This window comes from Carcharodon carcharias, chromosome 9 (assembly GCF_017639515.1).
Source record: "Carcharodon carcharias isolate sCarCar2 chromosome 9, sCarCar2.pri, whole genome shotgun sequence".
NCBI classification, from domain to species: domain Eukaryota; kingdom Metazoa; phylum Chordata; class Chondrichthyes; order Lamniformes; family Lamnidae; genus Carcharodon; species Carcharodon carcharias.
The window spans coordinates 57338183-57351174 of NC_054475.1; the positions used below are offsets into that span (position 1 = coordinate 57338183).

Genomic DNA, 12992 nt, shown 5'->3' on the forward strand with positions numbered 1-12992 from the left:
TTCGCGATCCCTGGAACCTCGGGTACATTGAGGACCTCTGGACCACTGGGTACACTGGTGATCTCTGAACTCTCAGGAACATTGGGGATCTCTGGGCTCCCAGGTACTTTGGGGATCTCTGGACTATCGGGTATATTGGGGATCTCTGTACTCTCAGGAACATTGGGGATCTCTGGGCTCTCGGGTACATTGGTTATCTCTGAACTCTCAGGAACATTGGGGATCTCTGAGCTCCCAGGTACTTTGGGGATCTCTGGACTATCGAGTACATTGGGGATCTCTGTACTCTCAGGAACATTGGGGATCTCTGGGCTCTCGGCTATATTGGGGATCTCTGGAACCTCGGGTACATTGGGGACCTCTGGACCCCTGGGTACATTGGTGATCTCTGAAGTCTCAGGAACATTGGGATCTCTGGGCTCTCAGATACGTTGGGGATCTCAAGGCTCTTGGGTACATTGGGGATCTCCGGGTTCTCAGATACGTTGGGATCTCTGGACCATCGGGTACATTGTTGATCTCTGAACTCTCAGGAACATTGGGGATCTCTGTGCTCTCAGATACTTTGGGGAAGTCTGGACTCTCGGGTACATTGGGGATCTCTGTGCTCTCAGATACTTTGGGGATCTCTGGACTCTCGTGTACATTGAGGGTCTCTGAACTCTCAGGAACATTGGGCATCTCTGGACTCTCAGGTACATTGGGGATCTCCGGACTCTCAGGTACATTGGGAATCAGTGGACGCTCGGGTACATGGGGGATCTCTGGACATTCGGGTACATTGGGAATCTCCAGACTCTGGAACACATTGCGGATCTCTGGACTCTCAGGAACATTGGTGATCTCTGGGCTCTCTTAGACATTGGGGATCTCTTGGCTCTCAGATACATTGGAGATCACTGGGTTCTCGGGTACACTGGGGATCTCAGGACTCGCGGAAACATTGGGGATCTCTGGACTCTCAGGTACACTGGGGATCTCTGGATTCTTGGATACATTGGGGATCTGTGGACTCTCGGGTAGACTGGCGATCTCTGGATTCTAGGATACATTGGGGATCTCTGGACTCTCAGGTACATTGCGGATCTTCAGACTCTCGGGGGCATTGGGGATCTACGGGCTCTAACGTACTCTGCAGATCTCAGGATTCTCGGATACATTGGGAAACTCTGGTGTCTTGGGTACATTGGGGATCTTCGGGCTCTCAGGTACATTGGGGATCCCTGGGCTCTCGGGTACATTGGGAAGCACGGGTCACTCGGGTACATTGCGGATATCCGGGCTCTCGGGTACATTGGGGATCTCTGGGCTCTCGGCTACATTGGGGATCTCTGCAACCTCAGGTACATTGGGGATCTCTGGACCCTTGGTTACATTGGGGATCTCTGAACTCTCAGGAACATTGTTGATCTCTGGGCTCTCAGATACTTTGGCGATCTCCGGACACTCGGGTACATTGGGGATCTCTGAACTCTCAGTAACATGAGGGATCTCTAGACTCTCGGTTACATTGGGGATCACCGGGCTCTTGGGTACATTGGGGATCTCCGGCTCTCAGGTAAATTGGGGAGCTCAGTGCACTCGGGTACATTGAGGAAATCCGGGCTCTCGGCTAAATTGGGGATCACTGGACCCTCGGGTACATTGAGGACCTCTAGACCACTGGGTACATTGGTGATCTCTGAACTCTCAGGAACATTGGGGATCTCTGGGCTCCCATGTGCTTTGGGGTTCTCTGGACTATCGCTTACATTGGGGATCTCTGCACTGTCAGGAACATTGGGGATCTCTGGGCTCTCGGGTACAATGGGGATCTCTGGGCACTCAGATACTTTGGGGATCTCTGGACTCTCGGGTACACTGGGGATCTCTGAACTCTCGGATACATTGGGGATCTCCGGGCTCTTGGGTGCATTGGGGATCTTTGGGCGCTCAGGTACATTGGGGATCCCTGGGCTCTCGTGAACATTGGGGAGCTCAGGGCACTCAGGTACATTGCGGAAATCTGGGCTCTCGGGTAGATTGGGGATCTCTGGGCTCTCGGCTAAAGTGGGGATCTCTGGAACCTCGGGTACACTGGGGACCTCTGGACCCCTGGGCACATTGGTGATCTCTGAACTCTCAGGAACATTGGGGATCTCTGGGCTCTCAGATACTTTGGGGATCTCAAGGCTCTCGGGTACATTGGGGATCTCTGGGCTCTCAGATACATTGGGATCTCTGGACCATCGGGTACATTGTGGATTTCTGAACTCTCAGGAACATTGGGGATCTCTGTGCTCTCAGATACTTTGGGGATGTCTGGACTCTCGTGTACATTGAGGATCTCTGAACTCTCAGGAACATTGGGCATCTCTGGACTCTCAGGTACATTGGGGATCTCTGGGCTCTCAGATACTTTGGGAATCTCTGGACGATCGGGTACATTGTGGATCTCTGAAATTCAGGATCATGCGGGATCTCTGGGCTCTCAGATACTTTGGGGATGTCCGGACTCGCGGGTACATTGGGGATCTCTGTGCTCTCAGATACTTTGGGGATCTCTGGAATCTCGTGTACATTGAGGATCTCTGAACTCTCAGGAACATGGGGGCTCTCTGGACTCTCAGGTACATTGGGGATCTCCGGACTCTCAGGTACATTGGGAATCTCTGGAATCTCGGATACATGGGGGATCTCTGGACATTCGGGTACATTGGGAATCTCCAGACTCTTGGACACATTTGGGATCTCTGGACTCTCAGGAACATTGGTGATCTCTGGGCTCTCTGAGACATTGGGGATCTCTTGGCTCTCAGATACATTGGAGATCACTGGGTTCTCGGGTACACTGCGGATCTCGGGACACTCGGATACATTGGGGATCTCTGGATCTCAGGGACACTGGGGATCTCTGGATTCTTGGATACATTGGGGATCTGTGGACTCTCGGGTAGACTGGCGATCTCTGGATTCTAGGATACATTGGGGATCTCCGGACTCTCAGGTACATTGCGGATCTTCAGACTCTCGGGGGCATTGGAGATCTATGGGCTCTCACCTACTCTGCAGATCTCAGGATTCTCGGATACATTGGGGATCTCTGGTCTCTTGGGTACATTGGGCATCTTCGGGCTCTCAGGTACATTGGGGAACCCTGGGCCCTCGGGTACATTGGGAAGCACCTGTCAATCGGGTACATTGCGGATATCCGTGCTCTCGGGTACATTGGGGATCTCTGGGCTCTCGGCTACATTGGGGATCTCTGCAACCTCAGATACTTTGGCAATCTCCAGACTCTCGGGTACATTGGGGATCTCTGAACTCTCAGGAACATTGGGGATCTCTGGGCTCTTGGGTACACTGGGGATCTCTGAACTCTCAGTAACATGAGGGATCTCTGGACTCTCGGTTACATTGCGGATCACCGGGCTCTTGGGTACATTGGGGATCTTCGGGCTCTCAGGTTCATTGGGGAGCTCAGGGCACTCGGGTACATTGAGGAAATCCGGGCTCTCTGGTACATTGGGGTTCGCTGGTCTCTCGGCTAAATTGGGTATCCCTGGAACCTCGGGTACATTGAGGACCTCTAGAACCCTGGGTACATTGGTGATCTCTGAACTCTCAGGACCATTGGGGATCTCTGGGCTCCCATGTACTTTGGGGCTCTCTGGACTATCGCTTACATTGGGGATCTCTGCACTCTCAGGAACATTGGGGATCTCATGGCTCTCGGGTGCAATGGGGATCTCTGGGCATTCAGATACTTTGGGGATCTCTGGACTCTCGGGTACACTGGGGATCTCTGATCTCTCAGGAACATGGGGTATCTCTGGACTCTCGGATACATTGGGGATCTCCGGGCTCTTGACGGCCTTGGGGATCTTTGGGCGCTCAGGTACATTGGGGATCCCTGGGCTCTCGGGAACACTGGGGAGCTCAGGGCACTCGGGTACATTGTGGAAATCTGGGTTCTCGGGTACATTGGGGATCTCTGGGCTCTCGGCTAATGTGGGGATCTCTGGAACCTCGGGTACATTGGGGACCTCTGGACCCCTGGGTACATTGGTGATCTCTGAACTCTCAGGAACATTGGGGATCTCTGGGCTCTCAGATACTTTGGGGATCTCAAGGCTCTCGGGTACATTGGGGATCTCTGGGCTCTCAGATACATTGGGATCTCTGGACCATCGGGTACATTGTGGATTTCTGAACTCTCAGGTACATTGGGGATCTCTGTGCTCTCAGATACTTTGGGGATGTCTGGACTCTCGGGTACATTGGGGATCTCTGTGCTCTCAGATACTTTGGGGATCTCTGGACTCTCGTGTACATTGAGGATCTCTGAACTCTCAGGAACATTGGGCATCTCTGGACTCTCAGGTACATTGGGGATCTCTGGGCTCTCAGATACTTTGGGAATCTCTGGACGATCGGGTACATTGTGGATCTCTGAAATTCAGGATCATGCGGGATCTCTGGGCTCTCAGATACTTTGGGGATGTCCGGACTCGCGGGTACATTGGGGATCTCTGTGCTCTCAGATACTTTGGGGATCTCTGGAATCTCGTGTACATTGAGGATCTCTGAACTCTCAGGAACATGGGGGCTCTCTGGACTCTCAGGTACATTGGGGATCTCCGGACTCTCAGGTACATTGGGAATCTCTGGAATCTCGGGTACATGGGGGATCTCTGGACATTCGGGTACATTGGGAATCTCCAGACTCTTGGACACATTTGGGATCTCTGGACTCTCAGGAACATTGGTGATCTCTGGGCTCTCTGAGACATTGGGGATCTCTTGGCTCTCAGATACATTGGAGATCACTGGGTTCTCGGGTACACTGCGGATCTCGGGACACTCGGATACATTGGGGATCTCTGGATCTCAGGGACACTGGGGATCTCTGGATTCTTGGATACATTGGGGATCTGTGGACTCTCGGGTAGACTGGCGATCTCTGGATTCTAGGATACATTGGGGATCTCCGGACTCTCAGGTACATTGCGGATCTTCAGACTCTCGGGGGCATTGGAGATCTATGGGCTCTCACCTATTCTGCAGATCTCAGGATTCTCGGATACATTGGGGATCTCTGGTCTCTTGGGTACATTGGGCATCTTCGGGCTCTCAGGTACATTGGGGAACCCTGGGCCCTCGGGTACATTGGGAAGCACCTGTCAATCGGGTACATTGCGGATATCCGTGCTCTCGGGTACATTGGGGATCTCTGGGCTCTCGGCTACATTGGGGATCTCTGCAACCTCAGATACTTTGGCAATCTCCAGACTCTCGGGTACATTGGGGATCTCTGAACTCTCAGGAACATTGGGGATCTCTGGGCTCTTGGGTACACTGGGGATCTCTGAACTCTCAGTAACATGAGGGATCTCTGGACTCTCGGTTACATTGGGGATCACCGGGCTCTTGGGTACATTGGGGATCATTGGGCTCTCAGGTTCATTGGGGAGCTCAGGGCACTCGGGTACATTGAGGAAATCCGGGCTCTCTGGTACATTGGGGATCGCTGGTCTCTCGGCTAAATTGGGTATCCCTGGAACCTCGGGTACATTGAGGACCTCTAGAACCCTGGGTACATTGGTGATCTCTGAACTCTCAGGACCATTGGGGATCTCTGGGCTCCCATGTACTTTGGGGCTCTCTGGACTATCACTTACATTGGGGATCTCTGCACTCTCAGGAACATTGGGGATCTCATGGCTCTCGGGTACAATGGGGATCTCTGGGCATTCAGATACTTTGGGGATCTTTGGACTCTCGGGTACACTGGGGATCTCTGATCTCTCAGGAACATGGGGTATCTCTGGACTCTCGGATACATTGGGGATCTCCGGGCTCTTGGCGGCCTTGGGGATCTTTGGGCGCTCAGGTACATTGGGGATCCCTGGGCTCTCGGGAGCACTGGGGAGCTCAGGGCACTCGGGTACATTGTGGAAATCTGGGCTCTCGGGTACATTGGGGATCTCTGGGCTCTCGGCTAATGTGGGGATCTCTGGAACCTCGGGTACATTGGGGACCTCTGGACCCCTGGGTACATTGGTGATCTCTGAACTCTCAGGAACATTGTTGATCTCTGGGCTCTCAGATACTTTGGGTATCTCAAGACTCTCGGGTACATTGGGGATCTCCGGGCTCTCAGATACGTTGGGAACTCTGGACCATCGGGTACATTGAGGATCTCTGAACTCTCAGGAAGATTGTGGATCTCTGGGCTCTCAGATACTTTGGGGTTCTTTGGTTTCTCGGGTACATTGGGGATATGTGGACTCTCAGATACTTTGGCGATCTCCGGACTCTCGGGTACATTTGGGATCTCTGAAATCTCAGGAACATTGGGGATCTCTGGGCTCTCTCTTACAATGGGGATCTCTGAACCCTCAGGAACATGGGGGATCTCTGGAATCTCGGATACATTGGGGATCACCGGGCTCTTGGGCACATTGGGGATCTTCAGGCTCTCAGGTACATTGGGGAGTTCAGGGCACTCGGTTGCATTGAGGAAATCCGGGCTCTCGGGTACATTGGGGATCGCTGGGCTATCGGCTAAATTTGCGATCCCTGGAACCTCGGGTACATTGAGGAACTCTGGACCACTGGGTACACTGGTGATCTCTGAACTCTCAGGAACATTGGGGATCTCTGGGCTCCCATGTACTTTGGGGATCTCTGGACTATCGGGTATATTGGGGATCTCTGTACTCTCAGGAACATTGGGGATCTCTGGGCTCTCGGGTACATTGGTTATCTCTGAACTCTCAGGAACATTGGGGATCTCTGAGCTCCCAGGTACTTTGGGGATCTCTGGACTATCGAGTACATTGGTGATCTCTGAAGTCTCAGGAACATTGGGGATCTCTGGGCTCTCGGCTATATTGGGGATCTCAAGGCTCTTGGGTACATTGGGGATCTCCGGGTTCTCAGATACGTTGGGATCTCTGGACCATCGGGTACATTGTCAATCTCTGAACTCTCAGGAACATTGGGGATCTCTGTGCTCTCAGATACTTTGGGGAAGTCTGGACTCTCGGGTACATTGGGGATCTCTGTGCTCTCAGATACTTTGGGGATCTCTGGACTCTCGTGTACATTGAGGGTCTCTGAACTCTCAGGAACATTGGGCATCTCTGGACTCTCAGGTACATTGGGGATCTCCGGACTCTCAGGTACATTGGGAATCAGTTGACTCTCGGGTACATGGGGGATCTCTGGACATTCGGGTACATTGGGAATCTCCAGACTCTGGAACACATTGCGGATCTCTGGACTCTCAGGAACATTGGTGATCTCTGGGTTCTCTTAGACATTGGGGATCTCTTGGCTCTCAGATACATTGGAGATCACTGGGTTCTCGGGTACACTCGGGACCTCAGGACTCGCGGAAACATTGGGGATCTCTGGACTCTCAGGTACACTGGGGATCTCTGGATTCTTGGATACATTGGGGATCTGTGGACTCTCGGGTAGACTGGCGATCTCTGGATTCTAGGATACATTGGGGATCTCTGGACTCTCAGGTACATTGCGGATCTTCAGACTCTCGGGGGCATTGGGGATCTACGGGCTCTCACGTACTCTGCAGATCTCAGGATTCTCGGATACATTGGGAAACTCTGGTCTCTTGGGTACATTGGGGATCTTCGGGCTCTCAGGTACATTGTGGATCCCTGGGCTCTCGGGTACATTGGGAAGCACGGGTCACTCGGGTACTTTGCGGATATCCGGGCTCTCGGGTACATTGGGGATCTCTGGGCTCTCGGCTACATTGGGGATCTCTGCAACCTCGGGTACACTGGGGATCTCTGGACCCTTGGTTACATTGGGGATCTCTGAACTCTCAGGAACATTGTTGATCTCTGGGCTCTCAGATACTTTGGCGATCTCCGGACACACGGGTACATTGGGGATCTCTGAACTCTCAGTAACATGAGGGATCTCTAGACTCTCGGTTACATTGGGGATCACCGGGCTCTTGGGTACATTGGGGATCTCCGGCTCTCAGGTAAATTGGGGAGCTCAGTGCACTCGGGTACATTGAGGAAATCCGGGCTCTCGGCTAAATTGGGGATCACTGGAACCTCGGGTACATTGTGGACCTCTAGACCCCTGGGTACATTGGTGATCTCTGAACTCTCAGGAACATTGGGGATCTCTGGGCTCCCATGTGCTTTGGGGTTCTCTGGACTATCGCTTACATTGGGGATCTCTGCACTCTCAGGAACATTGGGGATCTCTGGGCTCTCGGGTACAATGGGGATCTCTGGGCACTCAGATACTTTGGGGATCTCTGGACTCTCGGGTACACTGGGGATCTCTGAACTCTAGGATCATGGGGTATCTCTGGACTCTCGGATACATTGGGGATCTCCGGGCTCTTGGGTGCATTTTGGATCTTTGGGCGCTCAGGTACATTGGGGATCCCTGGGCTCTCGTGAACATTGGGGAGCTCAGGGCACTCAGGTACATTGCGGAAATCTGGGCTCTCGGGTAGATTGGGGATCTCTGGGCTCTCGGCTAAAGTGGGGATCTCTGGAACCTCGGGTACACTGGGGACCTCTGGACCCCTGGGTACATTGGTGATCTCTGAACTCTCAGGAATATTGGGGATCTCTGGGCTCTCAGATACTTTGGGGATCTCAAGGCTCTCGGGTACATTGGGGATCTCTGGGCTCTCAGATACATTGGGATCTCTGGACCATCGGGTACATTGTGGATTTCTGAACTCTCAGGAACATTGGGGATCTCTGTGCTCTCAGATACTTTGGGGATGTCTGGACTCTCGGGTACATTGGGGATCTCTGTGCTCTCAGATACTTTGGGGATCTCTGGACTCTCGTGTACATTGAGGATCTCTGAACTCTCAGGAACATTGGGCATCTCTGGACTCTCAGGTACATTGGGGATCTCTGGGCTCTCAGATACTTTGGGAATCTCTGGACGATCGGGTACATTGTGGATCTCTGAAATTCAGGATCATGGGGGATCTCTGGGCTCTCAGAAACTTTGGGGATGTATGGACTCGCGGGTACATTGGGGATCTCTGTGCTCTCAGATACTTTGGGGATCTCTGGAATCTCGTGTACATTGAGGATCTCTGAACTCTCAGGAACATGGGGGCTCTCTGGACTCTCAGGTACATTGGGGATCTCCGGACTCTCAGGTACATTGGGAATCTCTGGAATCTCGGGTACATGGGGGATCTCTGGACATTCGGGTACATTGGGAATCTCCAGACTCTTGGACACATTTGGGATCTCTGGACTCTCAGGAACATTGGTGATCTCTGGGCTCTCTGAGACATTGGGGATCTCTGGGCTCTCAGATACATTGGAGATCACTGGGTTCTCGGGTACACTGGGGATCTCAGGACACTCGGATACATTGGGGATCTCTGGATCTCAGGGACACTGGGGATCTCTGGATTCTTGGATACATTGGGGATCTGTGGACTCTCGGGTAGACTGGCGATCTCTGGATACTAGGATACATTGGGGATCTCTGGACTCTCAGGTACATTGCGGATCTTCAGACTCTCTGGGGCATTGGGGATCTATGGGCTCTAACCTACTCTGCAGATCTCAGGATTCTCGGAGACATTGGGGATCTCTGGTCTCTTGGGTACATTGGGCATCTTCGGGCTCTCAGGTACATTGGGGATCCCTGGGCCCTCGGGTACATTGGGAAGCACCTGTCAATCGGGTACATTGCAGATATCCGTGCTCTCGGGTACATTGGGGATCTCTGGGCTCTCGGCTACACTGGGGATCTCTGCAACCTCAGATATTTTGGCGATCTCCAGACTCTCGGGTACATTGGGGATCTCTGAACTCTCAGGAACATTGGGGATTTCTGGGCTCTTGGGTACACTGGGGATCTCTGAACTCTCAGTAACATGAGGGATCTCTGGACTCCCGGTTACATTGGGGATCACCGGGCTCTTGGGTACATTGGGGATCTTCGGGCTCTCAGGTTCATTGCGGAGCTCAGGGCACTCGGGTACATTGAGGAAATCCGGGCTCTCTGGTACATTGGGGATCGCTGGTCTCTCGGCTAAATTGGGGATCCCTGGAACCTCGGGTACATTGAGGACCTCTAGAACCCTGGGTACATTGGTGATCTCTGAACTCTCAGGACCATTGGGGATCTCTGGGCTCCCATGTACTTTGGGGCTCTCTGGACTATCGCTTACATTGGGGATCTCTGCACTCTCAGGAACATTGGGGATCTCATGGCTCTCGGGTACAATGGGGATCTCTGGGCATTCAGATACTTTGGGGATCTCTGGACTCTCGGGTACACTGGGGATCTCTGATCTCTCAGGAACATGGGGTATCTCTGGACTCTCGGATACATTGGGGATCTCCGGGCTCTTGGCGGCGTTGGGGATCTTTGGACGCTCAGGTACATTGGGGATCCCTGGGCTCTCGGGAACACTGGGGAGCTCAGGGCACTCGGGTACATTGTGGAAATCTGGGCTCTCGGGTACATTGGGGATCTCTGGGCTCTCGGCTAATGTGGGGATCTCTGGAACCTCGGGTACATTGGGGACCTCTGGACCCCTGGGTACATTGGTGATCTCTGAACTCTCAGGAACATTGGGGATCTCTGGGCTCTCAGATACTTTGGGGATCTCAAGACTCTTGGGTACATTGGGGATCTCCGGGCTCTCAGATACGTTGGGAACTCTGGACCATCGGGTACATTGTGGATCTATGAACTCTCAGGAACATTGGGGATCTCTGTGCTCTCAGATACTTTGGGGATGTCTAGACTCTCGGGTACATTGGGGATCTCTGTGCTCTCAGATACTTTGGGGATCTCTGGACTCTCGTGTACATTGAGGATCTCTGAACTCTCAGGAACATTGGGCATCTCTGGACTCTCAGGTACATTGGGGATCTCCGGACTCTCAGGTACATTGGGAATCTCTGGACTCTCGGGTACATGGAGGATCTCTGGACATTCGGGTACATTGGGAATCTCCGGACTCTCGGACACATTGGGGATCTCTGAACTCTCAGGAACATTGGTGATCTCTGGGCTCTCTGAGACATTGGTGATCTCAGGGCTCTCAGATACATTGGAGATCACTGGGCTCTCGGGTACATTGGGGATCTCGGGACTCTCGGATACATTGGGGATCTCTGGACTCTCAGGTACACTGGGGATCTCTGGATTCTTGGATACATTGGGGATCTGTGGAGTCTTGGGTTGACTGGGGAGCTCTGGATTCTAGGATACATTGGGGATGTCTGGACTGTCGGGTACATTGGGGATCTTCAGACTCTCGGGTACATTGGGCATCTACAGGCTCTCGGGTACTCTGCGGGTCTCTGGATTCTCGGATACATTGGGGATCTCTGAACTCTCAGGAACATGGGGGATCTCTGGACTATCGGGTACATTGGGGATCTCCAGACTCTCAGGTGCATTAGGAATCCCTGCACTCGCGGGGACCTAGAGGATCTCTGGACATTCATGTACATTGGGCATCTCCAGACTCTCGGGCACATTGGGGATCTCTGTACTCTCAGGAACATTGGTGATCTCTGGGCTCTCTGAGACATTGGGAATCTCTGGGCTCTCAGATACATTGGGGATCAATGAGCTCTCGGGTACACTGGGGATCTCGGGACTCTCGGATACATTGGGGAACTCTGGGCTCTCAGGGACATTGGGGATATCTGGGCTCTCACATACTTTGGGGATCTCCTGACTCTCGGGTACATTGGGGATCACTGGACTCTCGTGTACATTGGGGATCTCTGAACTCTCAGGAACATTGGGGAACTCAGGACTCCTGGGTACATAGGGGATTTCTGGACTCTCAGATACGTTGGGGATCTCTGGAGGATCGGGTGCATTGTGGATTTCTGAACTCTCAGGATCATGGGGGATCTCTGGGCTCTCAGATACTTTGGCGATCTCTGGACTCTCGTGTACATTGAGGATCTCTGAACTCTCAGGAACATGGGGGCTCTATGGACTCTCAGGTACATTGGGGATCTCTGGACTCTCAGGTATATGGTCAATCTCTGGACTCTCGGGTACATGGGGGATCTCTGGACATTCGGGTACATTGGGAATCTCCAGACTCTTGGACACCTTGGGGATCTCTGGACTCTCAGGAACATTGGTGATCTCTGGGCTCTCTGAGACATTGGGGATCTCTGTGCTCTCAGATATCTTGGGGATCTCTGGACTCTCGTGTACATTGAGGATCTCTGAACTCTCAGGAACATGGGGATCTCTGGACTCTCAGGTACATTGGGGATTTCCGGACTCTCAGGTACATTGGGAATCTTTTGACTCTCGGGTAAATGGAGGATCTCTGGATATTCGAGTACATTGGGAATCTCCGGACTCTCGGACACATTGGGGATCTCTGGACTCTCAGGAACATTGGTGATCTCTGGGCTCTCTGAGACATTGGGTATCTCTGGGCTCTCAGATACATTGGAGATCACTGGGCTCTCGGGTACATTGGGGATCTATGGATTCTCGGATACACTAGGGATCTCTGGACTCCCAGGTACATTGGGGATCTCCGTAATCAGAGGCATTAGGGATTTCTGGGCACTTGGGTTCATTGGGGATTTCTGGGCTCTCGGGTACATTGGGGATCTCTGGATTCTTAGATACATGGGGATCTCTGGGTTCCCAGGTACATTGGGGATCTTCGGGCTCTCGGGTACAATGGGGATCCCTGGGCTCTCGTGTCCATTGCGGATCGTCAGTCTCTTGGGTACATTGGGGATCTCCGGGCTCTCGGGTACATTGGGGATCGCGGGGTTCACGGTACAATTGGGGATGCCTGGGCTCTCGGGTACATTGGGGATTTCGGGCCCTCAGGTACATTGGTGATCAGTGGACTGTCGGATACATTAGGGATCTCTGGGCTCTCAGATACTTTGGGGATCTCTGGACTCTCGGGTATATTGGGGATCTCTGAAAGCTCAGGATCATTGGGGATCTCTAGGCCCTCAGATGCA

At 52.8% G+C, this 12992-nt stretch overlaps 1 protein-coding gene across 1 annotated transcript in view; it reads right to left on the minus strand.

Moving 5' to 3' along the window:
• Positions 1 to 12992, minus strand: part of LOC121282418 (protein PELPK1-like) — a 55954-nt gene that overhangs the window by 8346 nt on the left and 34616 nt on the right. Inside the window, exons 2-4 of the mRNA XM_041196134.1 lie at positions 9947 to 10100; positions 6416 to 6622; positions 3396 to 3548 (exon numbers count right to left, since the gene is read on the minus strand). Of these exons, the coding sequence (XP_041052068.1) occupies positions 3396 to 3548; positions 6416 to 6622; positions 9947 to 10100 (514 nt within the window). The remainder of the gene's footprint in view (positions 1 to 3395; positions 3549 to 6415; positions 6623 to 9946; positions 10101 to 12992) is intronic.